At 41.7% G+C, this 19,482-nt stretch overlaps 1 protein-coding gene across 1 annotated transcript in view; it reads right to left on the bottom strand.

Annotated features, from left to right (window-relative positions):
• Positions 1-19,482, bottom strand: part of cdh23 (cadherin-related 23) — a 1,109,092-nt gene that overhangs the window by 31,311 nt on the left and 1,058,299 nt on the right. Inside the window, exons 57-61 of the mRNA XM_059946450.1 lie at positions 16,124-16,250; positions 12,457-12,708; positions 10,452-10,613; positions 3,612-3,868; positions 2,979-3,076 (exon numbers count right to left, since the gene is read on the bottom strand). Of these exons, the coding sequence (XP_059802433.1) occupies positions 2,979-3,076; positions 3,612-3,868; positions 10,452-10,613; positions 12,457-12,708; positions 16,124-16,250 (896 nt within the window). The remainder of the gene's footprint in view (positions 1-2,978; positions 3,077-3,611; positions 3,869-10,451; positions 10,614-12,456; positions 12,709-16,123; positions 16,251-19,482) is intronic.

Here is a 19,482-nt window from a genome sequence, read left to right as displayed (position 1 = left end):
TTTCCAGTCCTACAGAATCATTCCAGAATCTAGTGATTCTTGAAAGATCATTACTAATACCTCCACAATATCTTCAGCTACTTCCTTCAGACTGAGGTGTAGTCCATCTAGTTCAGGTGACTTAGCCTCTTCAAACCTTTCAGCTTCCCAAGCACCTTCTCCTTAGCAATAGCAACTACACCCATTTATGCCTTCTGGCACTCTCGATTCTGTGACATATTGCTAGTGTCTTCCTCAGGTTTGTCAGCCATTTCTTTGTTCCCCTGTTGCTATATCTCCAGCATAATTTTCCAGCAGGCTAATATCCACTCCTACCTTTCTTTTACTCTTTATACTGTACGCATAACTTAAAAATTTTGTATCTTCTTTTATTTTATTGGCTTGTTCCCAATGCTCTAACTTACAATAAACTTTCACAATATTACAATCTCCTTTCCTTTTATGCTGTCTTTGACTTCCCTTGTCAGCAATTGCTTCTCCTCCCTTTAAAATATGTAACCTCTGGGATGTGTCTGTCCTGAATTTTCTGCATTGCTCCAGAAACTCTAGCCATTGCTGTTTTGCCATCATCCCTGCTAATGTCTCCTTCCAGTAAACTTTGGCCAGGTCCTCTTCATTCCCTTTACTCCACTGTAATACTGATACATCTGACTTTATTTTCCCCCTCTCAAACTGCAGGGTGAATTCTATCATATCGTGATCTCTTAAGGGTTCTTTTAACCAGCTCCATATACTAGAAGAATGAGAAGTGATCTCATTGAGACAGACAAGAATCTAAGAGGAAATTTACTGAAGTAGGCAGCATGGTTTCTGATTACTCGATTGTCCATTTAGATGAAGATGAAAAAAAATTCTTACCCCAGGGAATAAACAGTGAAGAATAATAGACATGTACCTACAAGGAAGTTACTGGACTGGCAATCAAATTTGTGATGTCCTTAAAAGGACTTTGGGAAACTTCTGTATCTTGGAAAGATTTTTAAAATGCAAGTTGATCCATCTTCCTTTCTTAGTGGATGGTGTCTGTCCCCTAATGGATATCTGCTATAGAGGTTTTAAGCAATTAAGACACTTTTCAAATAAGCAAACACAAGGAAATCTGCAGCTGCTGGAAATTCAAGCAACACACACAAAATGCTGGTGGAACACAGCAGGCCAGGCAGCATTTACAGGGAGAAGCACTGTCGACGTTTCGAGCCAAGACCCTTCATCAGGACTAACTGAAAGGAAAGATAGTAAGAGATTTGAAAGTAGGAGGGGAAGGGGGAAATGCAAAATGATAGAAGACTGGAGGGGGTGGGGTGAAGCTGAGAGCCTGAAAGGTGATTGGCAAAAGGGATACAGAGCTGGAGAAGGGAAAGGATCATGGGACGGGAGGCCTAGGGAGAAAGAAAGTGGGAGGGGGAGCAACAGAGGGAGATGGAGAACAGGCAGAGTGGTGGGCAGAAAGAGGAAAAAAAAAGGAGGGGGGAAAAACAATATATCAGGGATGGGGTAAGAAGGGGAGGAGGGGCATTAATGGAAGTTAGAGAAGTCAATGTTCATGCCATCAAATAACTTTGTTTTGTTCTAAATCTTTTACCCTTTTCCATATTTTGAATGAAACCTCCATTTACTAATGCCATTTCACATATTTACTTTTATTTTTAACATGTAATTCATTGGACTCCAATCAACTTTAATCCATTACTTTGGGAACAAACTGGTATACTTTTAGTCCAAATATCCAGGACATTTAAATCCTCTATCTGAATAATTTCTAAAAGGCAGAATATTTAGTTTTAAAACACACCATCTTCCCAGACAGGACACACTGCCAGTATCACTTTCCTCACACTACCATTCTCTGTTCCTGATGTTATAATGACTACCATTTAGAATTGTTACTAAACCTGTGAAATTTAAACCCTTTTCAGCAAGTCGCACTGATTGGACAAAAGAGGCTGCAGATGCTGAAACCTGGAGAGACATACAGAATACTAGAGGAATTCAGCTGGTCAGGCAGCACCTGTAGAATCAAAAGGATGTTTGACATCTTCGGCTGAAATCAGTCCTTTACAGATGCTGCTCAACTTGATGAGTTCCTCCAGCAGATTTTCTTCAGATTCCTGTATCTGCTGTCACTCTTGTGTGTCACAATCTGTTTTCAGTCGGGATAAAGTTTGGCAGAGGTTTAAGCCCTTTCCAATCTGTGGCAATTTCTGCCGTCCAAAAGCATACTTCCCTTCAACTGACCCACTTCACTGTTCATTGCTCCTAGTGCAGCTGAGTAATAGAACTGAAGGAGATAGAAGAATAGATTACAGGGAGAACTAGTGAAGAAATAGGATTGCTCAATGAGCTAGCATAGACTCAATGGACTGAAAGTCTCACTCTGTCAAAAAGAAATATGGAAATTAATTCAAACTCTACATATCATTGTGGACACTGCCCACCCTGCAAACTGCCTTTTCCAAACGATCCCTTCTGGAATATGCTATACGGCTATTAAAACAAAAACTTAACACCATCTTAAAAATTTCTTCTCCCAGGCGGTAAATCTGATCAACGGCTCTGGTTAGCAAACACACCCTCCAACATCCTCTGTCTATTACCCTCATCACTGCACTGTAAACACTATAACCAGTTTTTATAGTGCTATTTACATTATAAATACATGCTGGTATTTATAAATTTATGCACATTTTATTCCCTATCCATACTTCAACCTCTAACTTTATTTTTATATAATTCTTTATTCTTTATAATTGTTGAAGGTTGTTTTTGTTGCATGTAGTGCCAACAGACCACAGCAACTTTCTAATACACGTAAGTGTATATGGTGAATAAAGTTGATCCTTCATCCTTGAGAGGCAACTATCTTGGTGGTACACACAGAAATTCCATAAAGTTGGGTGTGTTAAGCAGCCTGAGAGGATTAGAACCTGTTCTGATATTTTACAGCAGTAGAAAAGGTCAAAGTGTCACTGCTGACTCACCTCTCCACATCCAAGATCCGGTTGGTTTCCCTGTGCACCACATGGATCAGAACATCAGTCTGGGCAAAATTCACCCGGCCCTTCAGATCAACGTGAAACTAAATGCAAGAACATAGCAGTCATTGATGGAGAAATACCACGGGGTATACTCATCAACTCCAAACACTGCAGCAGAGCTAGAAGACCAACTCTTCCCTTGCACAGCTCTATCCCTGTCAGGCACTCTTATACAATCCAGTTGACTGGATTGGACTTGATTCATGACTTGGTTTATAGGGCCTGTCACCCTGTAAATGTCCTTGTCCACCCTTAATATAACTGTCCCCGATCAATGGGGCATTGAACGTTAGGATTGGGTAGATTTTTCGGGGCACAGGGTACTTGAAGGATACGTGGATTGGGGTGGGAGTGGAGAAGGGTTTTTAATGTTTTAGGAGCAGTTTTGATGGAGTTAGCATGAAGGGTCGTAGATCTGCCATGTTTATATTTCTTACAGCCACTACACAACTGTACACACTGAAGTCTGGCCTCACTATAAGATATGAATGTGATGCTATTGAATGATACATGCTCCACTCTTCATTCTGGTTTGACCTGCACTCTTGAATAATCAATCAGTAGTAAAATAATTACCTGCACATCGTCCGTGTTGACTATGGCTCCAGTGATGTTAGAAAGTAATTTAATGAATTGCTCGCCAAACTCCCGCACCCTCTCGGGAATCTCATTGATGACAATCTTGACTCGCTGGTCGTCCCTCAGAATGTAAATCCCGATCACTGACGTATCATTGTGTCCAGCCAGGTCTGATGCCATGATGTCCACTAGGAAATACCCGGGGCTGTAGGCTGTGAAGAGGTCGAAGGTCCTCACGATGCCATCATGTTCCCCTGCAAATGATTCCAGGGATAATACTTTTAATGTGCAGGGTCCTTCAGCAACAAGGTCTCAAGTCACCAGGTTAGAGGATAGGAGAGACAAAGACAGGATTCAAACAAGGAGCCTATTCTTCATATCCCCCCTAGAATAGGATGCAGAATTGGGCTGCAAAATGGCAGGAAGAGTTCAATCCAGAAAAGTGTGAATTTGATACACTTTAGAAGACTGAACTTGAAGACAGAGTACAGGGTCAATAGCAGGACTCTTAGCAGTGCAGAGGAACAAAGGGATCTGGGGGTCCATGTCCATAGATCTCTCAAAGTTGCTGTGCAGGTTGATAGGGTGCTTAAGAAGGGTAGTGTTGACATTCATTAGTCAAGGTACTGAGTTTAAGAGCTGCAAGGTGATATTGCAGCTCTATAAAACTCTGGTTAGACCACACTTGGAGTATTCTGTTGAGTTATAGAAGGATGTGATAACTTTAGATGGGGCACAGTGAAGATTTACTATGATGCTGCCTGGATTAAAAAGCCTGTCATATGAGGATAAGTTGAGTGAGCTGGAGTCTTTTTTTTTTGGAGTGAAGGAGAATGAGAGATGACTCGACAGATTTGTACAAGATAATAAGAGGCACAGATAGAATAGACAGAGACTTTCTTCCCAGGGTGGAAATGGCTAATATGAGGGGCATAATTTTAAGGAGATTGGAGGGAAGTCTAAAGGCGATGTTCCCTCTAAGGTGCGTGTGTGCACATGCACACATCTTTTGCTACTAGCACACAAAGGAAGTTAAAATGCACACAAAAGGTTGTCACCCTCAACCTCGTTGACATGATAAGCAGATTTCACAATCGTACACAATCTGATTTCCTTTTTTGGTTTCTGATACAATGTTGTTGACAATGTGGAGTTTGTGATGATTTGTCTGCAGATTTTAGAACTAGATTATTTATACTGTTTTTATTGAATAAATTATTGATTTATTTAGTGAAGTGCAAAAGAACTGCTAGTTCATTTAAAGTGGAATGGCTTAATGAAACAGTAGAAACTACAACACTGAAAGCTCATGAGGTCAGGAATGTGCATAGAAACATAGAAAACCTACAGCACAATACAGGCCTTTTGGCTCACAAAGTTGTGCCAAACATGTCCCTACCTTAGAAATTACCAGGTTTACCCATAGCCCTCTATTTTTCTAAGCTCCATGTACCTATCTAAAAGTCTCTTAAAAGACCCTTTCGTATCTGCCTCCACCACTATTGCCAGCAGCCCATTCCATGCACTCACCACTTTCTGTGTAAAAAAAAAATCCCTGACATCACCTCTGTACCTTCTCTCAAGCACTTAAACCTGTGTCCTTTTGTGGCAACCATTTCAGCCTGGGAAAAAGCCTCTTACTATCCACACGATCGATGCCTCTCATCATCTTGTACACCTCTATCAGGTCACCTCTCATCCTCTGTCACTCCAAGGAGGAAAGGCCAAGTTCACTCAACCTATTTTCATCAGGCATGGTCCCCAATCCAGGCAACATCCTTGTAAATCTCCTCTGCACCCTTTCTATGGCTTCCACATCCTTCCTGTAGTGAGATGACCAGAATTGAGCACAGTACTCATAGTGGGGTCTGACCAGGGTCCTATATAGCTGTAACATTACCTCTTGGCTCCTAAATTCGATTCCATGATTGATGAAGGCCAATACACCATACACCTTCTTAACCACAGAATCAACCTGCGCAGCTGCTTTGAGTGTCCTATGCACTCAGACCACAAGATCCCTCTGATCCTCCACATTGCCAAGAGTTTTACTATTAACACTGTATTCTGCCATCATATTTGACCTACCAAAATGAACTACTTCACACTTTTCTGGGTTGAACTCCATCTGCCACTTCTCAGCCCAGTTTTGCATCCCTATCAATGTCCCGCTGTAATCTCTGACACTATCCACCTTCAACCTTGGTGTCATCGGCAAACTTACTAACCCACTTCCTCATCCAGGTCATTTATAAAAATCACAAAGAGTAAGTGTCCCAAAACTGATCCCTGAGGCACCCCACTGGTCACCGACCTCCACGCAGAATATGACCCGAGAATATACCTATGAGAAATATTTATGTACAATACAGAAACTGGTGTTACCTGTGTCTATTGCTGTGATGTTAAAGTTGCTGGAGAATTTGCAAGTGGGAAGAAATGGAGTGATATTTGGAAACCTGACTTTTTAAAGCATCATTTAGCAAGCAAATCACATATGGACATATGTTAAAAAGCTCTGGCAAGAAAATCCTTCATTAACTGCTACAGGCATGCTTCATGTGTTTTGTGTGAGTGCAGATGGACAAGAACGAAAACGATCAAACCCAGAGGAGATCAAAGTTCTTATTGACAGCATTTTGCTAGCTGTTAAAATGAATACTGCTATATATAAAATTCAGTGCGCACATGTTGTTACTGGGCAAAAAAATTGCGCAGCACAAGATTTTTGCACACACTGGTCATTACAAATTAGAGGGAATATTGATGGGTGAGGATTTCAGAGGTAGGTTCTGTTTAATACAGAGTGTGCTGATTACGTGGAATGCACTGATGGGGTTGGAACATTTATGGTACGAATGTTTAAGAGACTTTTAGACAGGCACATACGGTAGATGAAAGAAAAATGAAGGGCTATGTGGATAGAAGGGCTAGATTGATTTTGTAGCATGTTAATAGGTCGGCACAACATTGTGGGTCAAAGGATCGTGGTGTACTATTCTATGTTCCATTTTCCTGTTAGTTGTGTAAATTTAAAATGGCTGATAGAAGGATAAGTTGGGAATTGAAATACACCTTATTTAATGGGTGGGTTTGGTATTCAATGCCTGATAGAGGTTTAGAATATTTAAATAGGATCCAACTTAAGTGCTGTAAACTACAGGGCCACTGGGTCTCCACGGGTAGGGCTGTGGGATCAGGGAATGAGATTACCAAGCCCTCTGTTGGCAAGTAAGAACCTGATGGACTGAACTCTCTCCTCTTATGTCCTAAATTCTTACAACATTACAACTAAAGGAATGCCACTTATTGTTTCTTACTGATTGACCCCGAATAGAATATCAAAGGTGGGAGAAGGTCCAGTTTCTGCTACTGTGTTGTTCTATGCATTAACTCTGCTATGGACTGTCCCATACCCAGCTGTGAAAGGAGGAGAGTTGGGCATGAAGTTAGCAACCCCATCCCATTAAAAACCCAGAGCTACAGAAATGCCAACAGAAGCTCCAAAGACCTCCTAGAAGAGGAAGGATCTTAAGATGAGCTACATCTGGGGACAACTTGAATGACTGTCCCAGGACAGAAGACTCTGTCGAGTTGCTTTCGGCGGCTTCTGATGGGCTTAAGAAGAAGTAGTCCTATCTTCTGTGAAATCGGTTCAGATCAGCAGGTCTGTCAAAATGACAGAGTGTGATGTCTGCCAACAGCAGCTATCTAAATCACAGCTTTCTGTGTTTTGCTTGGAGCTTCAGATTAGGTTATTGTCAGTTACATGAGAGTGCAATGAAATTCCTTCTTCCTGTGAAGCTCAGACAGTAAATAGTATATCAGGTTATCTACTGACTCTCTTTGGAGCGAGACTGTATAAGGTGATAAGTGGTTCTGACAGAGAGGACAGCCAGTGCCTTTTTTTCTAGGGCTGAAATGGCTAATATGAGAGGGCATAATTTTACCATGATTGCAAGAGAGTACAGTGGGGATGTCAGAGGAAGGTTTTTTATTACCCAGAGAGTGGGAGGTACCTGGAGCATGGTCTTGGGGGTGATGGTTGAGGCTGATACATGAAGGACATTTAAGAGGCAGACAGATGAAAGAAAATGGAGGGAAGCGTTAAGATTGATCCTGGAGTAGGTTAAAAGTTTGGCACAACATTTTGGGCCGAAGGGCTTGTACTGAGCTTTACTGTTCTATGTTCTGTAACTATTATTTTTTTTATATACAATGCCTTTCAACAGTAAAACATCCCTGGCCACTTCATAAAAAATATTAGGATAGAGATGATGACAAGTAGACTAGAAATCTGGTCAAAGAAGTAGATTTCTTTTTACCTTTGGTACTGGATGATATGTTTGAGGAAAACATGGATAAGATTTTCAATGTCTCCTCTTAAACCTTTCTTTGAGCAGTCCTCTGGTCACCCATTCTATTATTGAATTGAATTGAATAATCTTTATTGTCATTATACATAGGTACAATGAAACTCTGTTTGGCTTCCTCTCAGGCAATCAAACAAAGCGGTAAATAAAAACAAGTCAGTAATAGAAAACAGAATTAAATAGATAAGTAGCAGAAAATAAGTTGCAGCAGCACCAGAATATCACAGTAATGCCCAAAGTGCCATTAGTGCAAGTATTTGAGTCCTTGTGTGTGCTCACAGTTTCAGTCATTGTTCTGTGGGAGTGGTATGATGGAGGCCACAGCTCTGGGATAGAAGCTGTTCCTCAGTCTATTTGTTCTGGTCTTCAGTGTCCTGAACCTTTTGCTGGACGGCAGCGGATCAAATGAAGAGTGGCCGGGGTGTGTGGTGCCTCTGGTTATGCTGATTGCTTTCCTCCTGAGTCTGCTGGAATAGATGGTGTCCAGTCCTGGGAGCTCCATCCTGACAATTCGCAGGGTCGCCTTCACCACACAATGCAGGTCTTGTCGCTCAGCGGCTGTGCAGCTGACATAACACACTGTGGCGCTGCTGGTCAGGATGGTTTTGATTGTGCTTCTGTAGAAGTTAAGCAACAGCTTTTGTGGGAGTTTGGCCTGTTTCAGCTTTCTGAGGAAGAAGAGTTGTGCCTTTTTTACAAGCAGCAAGGTGTTGGTGGTCCATGTCATCTGCTTTGACAATATAACTCCAAGGAACTTTAGGTTTTCCACACTTTCCACTACCTCTCCATGTATATGGGGGGGGGGGGGGTGGGTATGTACTCTGTCCTTTGATCTCCTGAAATCAATCATCATCCCTTTTGTTTTAGAAGTGTTAAGGACCAGGTCGTTGTCCTTACACCACTCCGCCAGATGATCCACCTCGAGCCTATAGGCTGTTTCATCCTCATCAGAGATCAGGCCAACCACTGTGGAATCATCTGCAAATTTAGTTATGGAGTTGGAGGTGTAGATGGAGGTGCAGTCATGTGTGAAGAGTGTGTAGAGCAGAGGGCTCAGCACACAGCCCTGCTTTTTAAGATGAGGGTGGTGGAGGTGTAGATGGAGGTGCAGTCATGTGTGAAGAGTGTGTAGAGCAGAGGGCTCAGCACACAGCCCTGCGGGGTGTCTATTTTTAAGATGAGGGTGATGGAGGTGTGCTTACCAACTCTGACTTGCTGTGGTCGGTCTGTGAGAAAGTCCATGGCCCATGAGCACAGGGAGGAACCAAGGCCAAGAGTGTTCAGATTGCTGACCAGTTCATGGGGGATGAATGTGTTCAATGCAGAACTGGAGTCCACAAATAACATCCTCACATAGGTGTTTGGTTCCTCTAAGTGAGTCAGAGCAATATGGAGGGCTGTTGTGATTGCATCCTCTGTGGAGTGGTTTGCCCGGTAGGCAAACTGGTGTCTGTCCAGATCAGGTGGGATTATAGCCTTAATGTGTGAGCGCACAAGTCTCTCAAAGCATTTCATGGCTATGGGTGTCAGCGCTACAGGGCGATATTCATTCAGGCACTTCACAGCTGATATTCTGAGCACTGGAATGATGGTGGAGGTTTTAAGGCATGTTGGAACGGCAGCTTGTTGCAGTGAGACGTTAAATATACTTGTAAACACTCAGCAAGCTGGTCGGCACATGCTTTCAGTACCCGGCCGGGCACTCCGTCTGGTCTAGCCGCCTTACTCGCATTCACTTTCCTCAGGGTGGATCTCACCTGATGTTGCTTGGGTGGACCCATCGTCAGGTGGGTTGATGAGTGGAGCAGCCTCCTCCCTCTGAGTATCAAAGCGGGCAAAGAACTGGTTTAGGACATCAGGCAGTGTGGTGTCATCATCTAGCAGCAGACTATTGGTTTTGTAGTCTGTCAGCACCTTGATGCCTTTCCACATACTGCGGGTGTTGTTGTTATCAAACTGATTTTCAATGCGCAATTTGTACTTGCGCTTTGCATCCCTGATGCCCCTGCGGAGATTCCCCCGTGCTTCACTGTAGGCTTGCTTGTCTCCTGACCTGAAGGCTGCATCGCGCTCCCTGAGTATTGCCCTCACATTGCTGTAAATCCATGGCTTTTGATTAGGAAACCCCTTAATTGTCTTTTGTGTTATTACATTTTCTGTGCAAAGCTTAATATATCCTCGGACTGAACCAACATATTCCTCCAGGTCTACTCCCTTTGCAAACAAGCCCCAATCTGTGTTGTCAACTTTCCATCCTGGTGTTTTTATTTGAGGTCTGTGAAATGATTTGGAAATTTTTTGTACATGAATGGTATTGAGGAAAGTTGTTATAATGTGGAGAATGGCATTTTACACCAACTTATTAAATCACAATGTTTATAGCATAACATCATGAGCCCAGTGTTAAGGTTTTGTAGCAACAGACTCACAGTTAAACTGAAGCACATGCCTCCTGTAATCCTACCTATGATGAAGACATTCCCAACATCTTCAGAATCATTGAGCTGCAGGTTTATGTAGCGGATATTAATAATCTGATAGAAGACTAGGCTGTTGTTTCCAATATCAGCGTCATATGCCTCTACTCTGATCAGTTCAGAGCCAACTTTAGCATCAGTCGCAACACCTATGGGCAGGAGATAGATCCATTAGTGTCCACACAGAAAGGAGATCCACGAATAGCAACATCAGATACCATTGATGGCCTAGGCAATGAGAAGGATCATAAGGACCAAACATGCCTATCTTTCCTCACAGATCAATCAAACCAACAGACATGTAGGTTCAGCCTCTCTCAAAAGAGAAGTTATTGCTGCCATTTCGCATGTAAGCATTATGGCAAATGCTTAACAGATCAAGCAGAAACCAACTTAATAATCTCATTAGGAAAAGGCGGTGAGAAGGGATAGTTGGTGATATGACAGAGGGTGGAGAAATTAAACAACACAATAAATATTAATTATACAAGGTAATGTAAGCCCAGGAGAAATTAAAAGACACAATAATTGACCAGAGGTACTTGGACAAATGCTCAAATCTGGAATATATTCTCAACAACTTTGCCGTTCAGTTCCTCCTCCCTTCTACTCAATCACCCACATTCTTATTTCTTTTCCCTCTGTTTCCCTGCATCTTAAAACCTGTTAAATCTTGCAAGCTTACCTCTTCCGATCAATGTTCAGTGACCTTTACAAAACTTTGTTTTACTTCAGATTTCTTGCAATATTTTGCTTTTGTTAGTCACAAGCTACAGTCAGCTAATTGAAAATTCTGATGTGGCTAATTTCACTCCCAATTAATTAACAGAAATGTAAAATATCTAGGTGTTTTGATTTAACTGTTCGTATTTACCTGGTGTAAGCATGTAACCTTTTTGTGTAGGATGAGAGGGAAAACGGTAGTTTGATTGCTGTTTGAAGCTCACTTCTTGTTTAAGGAATTGTGGTGAACATTTACCAGATAAAAACAAAATTATCATCACTTTGATAGTGTTTTCTACCACTATAGTGAATTTATACCCAAGCACTTCACAAATGCACAATAAACCATAATGATTTATATTCAGTTGAGACAAAAATAATTACAAAATAAATTATCTTTTATACAATGCTATTGAAGATTTGTCAAACAGCTGTGTTGCTTAAGCTAGCATCATTACAAAATACTGACCACTTTGGCAAAATGGCTAAAGAGAACATCCTCTTTTCAGCCGATGACTAAGAAAACGGCATTTATGCATTGAATACAGGACTTTCACTTCTGTAGTAAATACAAGGAAGGACAATTCTCCAAAGCAAAGAAACTGGATTAATACAATTGCAAATACTTACTGCCTTCCGATAAGTGTAAAGTGTTAATTCTCTGAAATCAACATCAAGAACTCAAATGAGTGTGTTTGTGTAAAGTTCCTGACCATATCAGGAAATATCAGCTTGTGCCAAAACTTGATATACTTATATATAGTTATATATAAGTATATATACTGTTATATATACAGTTGATCTATTAACTGTTAGGGGAGCATGCAGGGAGGAAAATAATGAAAAGTCATATGTGGAAAGTTCTGTCAGGACATCCTTTCATTCTTCTCTCTTCTCTAGGTACTATGGATATGTTTAGGATCCTCCTCTGAACTTGGAAGTTCCACATTCTTACCACCCTTTGGAAAGGAGATTCTTCTGAGCTCCTTTGGCCATTTTCTTACAAAAAAGGGCTCAGCATATTCAACTTATTCGCTAAGAATAACTTTTGAGGGTCCTAGTGAAGGGTCTCCTTCATCTACAGCCGTTAATACAACTACAAACAAAACTCGATAAATGTGTTGTTTTGTTTAACTCCATTACTCTGAAAATGAGACTCTTATTTCTAAAGAAAACCTTATGATTCAGCTTACATGCCCTTTTGCTCCTGTCTTGTTCTGAGTCTTACCCTAATTTTATATTCATCCATAATAAAATGATCTGCCTTACCAGCTGTGTACTCAGACTTTGTGAATATCGGCGGCTGGTCATTAATGTCACCCAGGAAGATTCGGACCTCCTGGAGGGTGAGGTCAGTACTGGGGTCAAAAACCTGACTCCTCTGTCTTGAAGGTTTCCAGTTCCGGTTGCTAGAGGCCTTGATGATGATGGTGTAGAATGGGTTTGTTTCCCGGTCCAGGTCGTTCAGCACCTTAAGCAGTCCATTCCTGTTCAAATGAAAGTTGTTTTCTGGGTCTCCAGCTGTGTTGGGGAATAACTTAATGAGCTTCTTTTTATATAAACACATTAAGATTATATTCTAATTATATCTTTAACAGATAAACAAAATGGTTGCTGTTGGTTTAAGTTCTGCCTCTGATGCGGGACTGCCAACTCTGGATGAATGATTCCCTGAGCATTTCTTTTCCCACAGGATGCTTGTCTGTAATGGACCAGACCCACTGGTCATAGTGTCATACAGCACAAAAAAAAGACCCTGAGGTCTCCCAAATCTGTGCTGACATTAATTACGTCCATAATTAATGAGAAGAGAGACGAGAGCATCTATGGAAAAGAGTAATCAGTCGACGCTGTGGGTGGAGACAAAGGGCCTGAAACGTTGGCTGTTTACTCTTTTTCATAGACGTTGCTTGACCTGCTGACTTCCTCCAGCATTTTGTGTGTGTTGCAAAAGCATAGACTGTTTTTAAATTCAGAAACCAGAGGTGTAAAGAAACTTGGGAGTCTTCAGGAAGGATTCCATAAAGGTTAACCTGCAGACTGAGTTGGTGGTCAGGAAGGCAGGTGCAATGTTAGCATTCATTTTGAGAGGACTAGAATATACAGGCAAGGATGTTTGCTGAGGCTTCCTAAGACATTGGCCAGACTGCACTTAAGAGTATCGTGAGCAATTTTTGACCTTTTATCAACCTTGGCCACCTTATGAACCTCATCTGGACGTTCTCCAATGCAGGCATTGGAGAGAGTCCAGAGGAGGTTCATGAGAATGATCCCAGAAATGAAAGTGTATGAGGAGCTTGTGATGGCTCTGGACCCTGTACTCACTGGAGTTTAGAAGAATGGAGTGGGGGAGTCTCAGTAAAACTTATCAAATATTGAAAGGCCTAAACAGAGTGGACATGGAGATGATGTTTTTCCTGTGGTGGGGGAGTCTAGGAACAGGGTCAAAGGCTCACAAAGATTTCCCATTAGAACAGAGAAGATGAGGAATTTCTTTAGCAAGAGTTTGGTGAATCCGTGCTACAGACAACACTCTACTCCATCTGCCACCTCTTTGTCCATTCTCCCAATCTGAACAAGCCTTTCTGCAGACTCCCTGCTTCCTCAACACAACCTACACTTCCACTTATCTTTGTATCATCCGTAAACTTGGCCACAAAGTCGTCAATTCCATCATCATTAACTTATAATGTGAAACGAAGTGGTCACAAAACCACTGTGTAATCCCATTAGTTACTGGCAGCCTAGCAGGAAGGGGAACTTTATTCCCATTCTTTGTCTCCTGGTAGTCAGCCCCATCTTCTATCCATGCTAGAATCTTCCCTTCCTTCTCACACTCACCTACACATTTATAAATTCGTAATTAACTTACAACCGCCACTTCTTTGAGATTCCTAATTCATCTGTTTTTCCTGCATTAATTTTAGACCAGAAAACATGTTCAGAAGAAGGCCACTGGCCCATCAACTCTGCTCCACCATTCAATCATGGCTGATTATTTTCTCTTTCAATTCCATTCCCCTGCCTTATCCCCATAACCTTTGACACCCTTACTAATCAACACCTATCAACCTCTGGTTTAAATACACCCAGTGTCTTGGCCTCCTCAGTCACCTGTGGCTATGACTTCCACAGATTCAACACCTTCTGGCTACAGAAATTCCTCCTCATCTCTGTTCCAAAGGGACATCTCTCTATTCCAGGGCTGTGTTACCCGTCCTTTAAAGTGTTTTTTCGCCTTCACCTAATTGGATGTGTCTAGCTTGCCTGTCACAAAAACATTTTCTTCCCACGTGAGTTTATTTTTAACAACTGAAAGTCAAAATTCAGAGAGGTTCTTCTACATTGCAATAACATTTCCTTTTTATTGGCTGGAGGAATTTTCCCTTTGTCATTTGCATGACCTTGAGTTAAATCTTTATTATTCTCAAAGTTTCCAGGATAATTCATCCGTATTGACAACCCAACCGCGAGTTGAACTCATACCCAGCTGGGATTAAAGGGACAGAGGACTTCTGTCTATTGGCTGTACATATTAACTAATTATAGCCACAATGCATTCCAAAATGCTGCAAATTTTTTCCATGTGTTTAATGATAGTCTGATTCCCATAGAACACAAGGGTCAGTGGTTTAGTGATGGGCTCTCTCTTTAGGTAATGAAATTTCCTGATCAGTCAGGGCATCAAAGGATATGGAGAGAAGGTAGGTGTACTTGTATGGTGTTGAGTGGGATCCGGGATCAGCCATGATGTAATGGTGGAGCAGACTCGATGGGCTGAATGGCCTAATTCTGCTCGGATGTCTTATGGTCTTATGAAATAGAAGACTGAAGGTGAAGGAACAACAACAAGGCATATGTTCACATGTAACACCATAAGACAAAGAAGCAGAATTAGATCATTCGGCCCATCGAATACGCTCCGCCATTTCATCATGGCTGATTTATTATTTCTCTCAACCCCATTCTCCTGCCCTTTCCCCGTAACTTTTGACACCCTCACTAACAATATAACCACATAATTGATTTAATCTTGAACTAAGTTCCCAGTACCTTAAAATGGACATGATGACAGGAACTGTGCTACTTACTGAATGAGATGGACAGCTTGGTTCAGGGGGTGTGTTTTGAATTTCCAGATGGATGAGACCAAGTGGTGAAAAGCTCTAGAGTTACCGGCGGGGCACAGGGAGGGATTATGAGGATGTTGCAAAGTGGAGGAAGGCTTTGCACAAGCAAGGAGGCACATCCTTGAGTGTGTTGGTTGTTAATGCATTTCACTGTATATTTCTATGTACATGTGATAAATAAATGAATCGGAATCTGATGACATTGAAGAGAATAACGTATTGTTTTCATTTTGGTCTTCAGTCAGAGAGAGTTAACAAAATGTCTTCTCCTATTGTTCTTTCATAGAACATTCCTGGCAAGGATAATGTTTATTGCTTTTGCTGTGGCTATTTTAGTGGGTATTGGGAAGCAGATGGTCAGGATTGGTTAGGAGTCACATATAGATCAGGTTGGGTAAAGACAACAGACTTCCTTCTCTGAAATGTGCTCAACCAAATTGGAATATAGTAAGCATGTGGTCACCATTATGGATACCAGCTTTTAAATCCATTTTAGTTAATTACTTGAATGGAAATACCCCTCTTGCCATGATGGGATTGAACACATTGGTATTAAGACTCTTAGTACCAATCAAGTACTGTGACCATTGTACCATGCTATGGAGAGAGAGTATAAAGGTCACCATTCTCTGAGATTTGGACTTCAGATATTTTGGGGTTATTCTAAATGCGCCCAGTGTGGTTGGTTCAGAGGGTAGGAATAACCAGGTCAGCAAGCCAAGGAGTAGGAGATGGGAACAGAGTTGGGAATAATACACAAAGTTCAGAAAAACAATGAGGCACACCTCAACTGACTGGGAGCATACCTGCTATGAAGTAATAGACCACAGCATTAGCGCCCTCATCTGCATCGATGGCTCCAGTCACATTCCCGACAACCGTGGCAGGATCAGAGTGTTCAGCCACAAAAAGGAGCTGGTACTGTAAACTTCTCTAACAAAAGAGGAACATCGCATCAGGTCAGCTACTTATTATTGACAGAGAGATAAACTCCCAGCAAAAACATTTGAAATTGAAACAAAACCTTCACATTCTTATAACTGACCTTATAGCTGACCTTCCTCTCTGCACTTTGGAAATATTTTCCCATTTTATTCCATTTGTGCATTTTCCTACATGATTCCAGATCTTAATTGTTTTAGAGATATATAGATGGTCACCCTTCTTTTAAAACATACCCATCTACTTTTCATATCTAATTTATTTGAAACACCATTATAATGTGCTATGATTGGGATGATAAGGACAATCTTTTTCAGTGCTCTAATTTCCTGAAAATTACAACAATCCAACTTAAGTTCAAGTTTAATTGTTATTCAACCATATACATTAATTCAGCCAAATGAAGCAGTGTCCTCTGGAGTCAAGGTGCAAAACACAGTTCAAACAGTGACATGCATAACACAGCGCAGAGAGCTATGATGGAAGAATCACATACAGTCACAATAAAAATATAGTCCAAGTCCCCGACTGGCATGGCCTGTTGACTGATGGTGCAAGGGATATTGTCATAGAGCCACGTTTCTGCAACGACAGGCACACAGCAGTTTCTCATCATGCATTAGTACAGCCCCAGATGAAAGCAAATCCATCGTGTGAACTGCTACTTAGCTTTCCTGTACAAAATTGCCGGTTTTATTTGATGGTTCGGCTGCCACGATGGGGAGTCGAACATATGTGTCTGGATGAAGGTCCAGAACTCGTTATAAATTAACAATTTTTATAAGAGATGAGAACCACCAACTGACGTGGGAAGAAAAACTACCAGTTACTCAGCACCTTAGTAGAGCAGTTAGAAATACTGCAATAACTGAGGTAAATCTGCACATAACCCGACTATTGAAAAACCCCTGCTCACTGGTTTGTGCTGTCTGGTTTCTTACCCAGTGAGGATCAATATTTGTCTGCAGTCTGAGACGTTGTTCATGAGGCATTCAGCTGCACCATTCACGTCTACTGACCACTCTCAATCTTCACCTCACAGGCAGGTCTCTCCCACCTCCCTCACGCCCTGTCTCTTTCTGACATTTTCATGTGAAAAATATAAAAGTAAAACTTGATTCATTTCTCATTACTGCAGTGCTCATAACAGCTGTCACTGCATGGCCTTAAATCATCGGAGCATTTCTAATGTGCCCTGGGAACGCATACCTCAGCTTCACTCAGATTTCCAGGATCCCTAATGACACATCTTTATGGCATTTATGGAAACTGGGTTGTTCTCCTTAAAACAAAGGATCTGAAAGGTAGATGTATTCTACACCAGGGCAGACAAAACTAATACAAGGGGGCATAACTTTAAGGTGGTATGAGGAAAGTATAGGACAGATGTCAGAGGTAGGGTTTTTTCTACATAGAGAGTGGCGAGTGCATGGGTGTGCCTCTGAGGTAGGCACATGAATGAAAAGAAAATGGAGGGATAGATTGAGTGAAGGGATAGATTGATCTTCGACTAGGTTAAAAGGTCAGCACATCATCACAGCTGAAGAGCCTGTGCTGTGCTGTCCTGTTCTGTTCTACTTTCATTTGGTAAAGTAACAGAGCAGGTTAAAACAGTTTTAGGAAGAGGCAGACTGGCCACTCCTCACTATACGAAAATAGCTCCTCTGTGGAGAGTTAGGAGTTTCTGGGAGTGCACAAAGCAGAGTTTCCCTCCTGGTCCCTTGACACTACCTCTTTAGTCAAGAAAGTATAGCAGCAGTTCCACTTCCAGAGGAGATTGAGTTAAGTGAGCCTTGCCCCACCCTTATTCTAACCAATTTTTACAGGAACACTATTGAGAGGGTCTGGACCAGCTGCATCACTCTCTGGTATGGGATTTGCAGCTGAGAGGATCATCGGGGTCTCTCTTCCACCCATATGAGATATTTATCAGGAGTGCTGCGTAAATAGGGTTCTGAGCATCATCCCTCCCAGCCTTCTCACAATTTCCTTGACCCCCCCACCACCAGGCAGGAGGTACCGTAGCATTAGGACAAGGACTGTTAGGATGGGAAACAACTTCTTCCGCCAGACTGTGAGACTATTGAACTCCCTGCCTCTACCCAGGTCTCATCATGTATGAAGCTCTAGTACTGTAACACTGTTTACTTTTTAGCTTGTATTGCAAATACACCTTATACTAAATGCCAGTCATCTGGAATATATTATACTATTTGTCAATTTATCTGTGGCACTATTACTTTATGTGTTGTGTGTCAGTTATACGAACTGTGTCGTCCACCTTGATCCAAAGGCACATTGTCTCATTTGGTGGTACACAAGTATATGGTTGAATAACAATAAAACTAAGCTTATGATTGAACTTGATAGTAGGCAAATGAAACTGCCAGGAAGACTGGGCATGCACTGAAAGTGAATGAACTGCTTGACAAGGTGGTAAAAACAGCATAAGCCATAGTTGCCCTTATTAGTCAAAGCACTGGGCTCTTGAGTCAGAAAGTTATGTTGCAATTTTTTTAAAACTCTAGTTAGGCTGCATGTAGAGTATTGCATTCAGTTGCTCCATTAAAGGGAGGATGTGGATGCAGAAGAGGCTGGATCCTGCATGCATTAGAGGGTATATGCTATAAGGACCATAAGACTATAAGACATAGGAGCAGAATTAGGCCATTCGATCCATCAAGTCTGCTGTGCCATTCCATCATGGCTGAATTATTAACCCTTTCAACCCCATTCTCCTGCCTTCTCCCCGTAACCTTTGACATCCTTATAATCAAGAACCTATTAACCTCCACTTTATATATACCCAATGACGGCCCCCACAGCCACCTGTGGCAATGAATTTCACAGATTCACCACCCAATGTCTAAAGAAATTCTGTTCTAAAGGGATGTCCTTCTACTCTGAGGCTGTGCCCTCAGAATGAGGAATAAGGAGAGGTTGGATAAACTTGGGTCATTTTCTCTGGAGGGATGGAGGCTGAGGGAAGATCTGATAGAAATTTATAGATTATGATAGGCATAGAGAGCTGGTATCTTTCTCCAGAGCAGAATGTTTCATACTAAGGAAAGAGGGGTAATTTAAGGTGAGAGGAGGTAAGTTCAAAGGGGATGTGAGGGGGCAAGTTTTTATTTTACCTCAGAGAGTGATGGGATTTGCTGCTGGGCTGGTGGAGACAGATGCAACAATGGTGGGTAATAGGCCTATAGACAGGTATATGAAT

This window comes from Hypanus sabinus, chromosome 21, assembly GCF_030144855.1.
Source record: "Hypanus sabinus isolate sHypSab1 chromosome 21, sHypSab1.hap1, whole genome shotgun sequence".
Taxonomy (NCBI): domain Eukaryota; kingdom Metazoa; phylum Chordata; class Chondrichthyes; order Myliobatiformes; family Dasyatidae; genus Hypanus; species Hypanus sabinus.
This window is presented reverse-complemented; position numbering and strand designations above follow the sequence as displayed.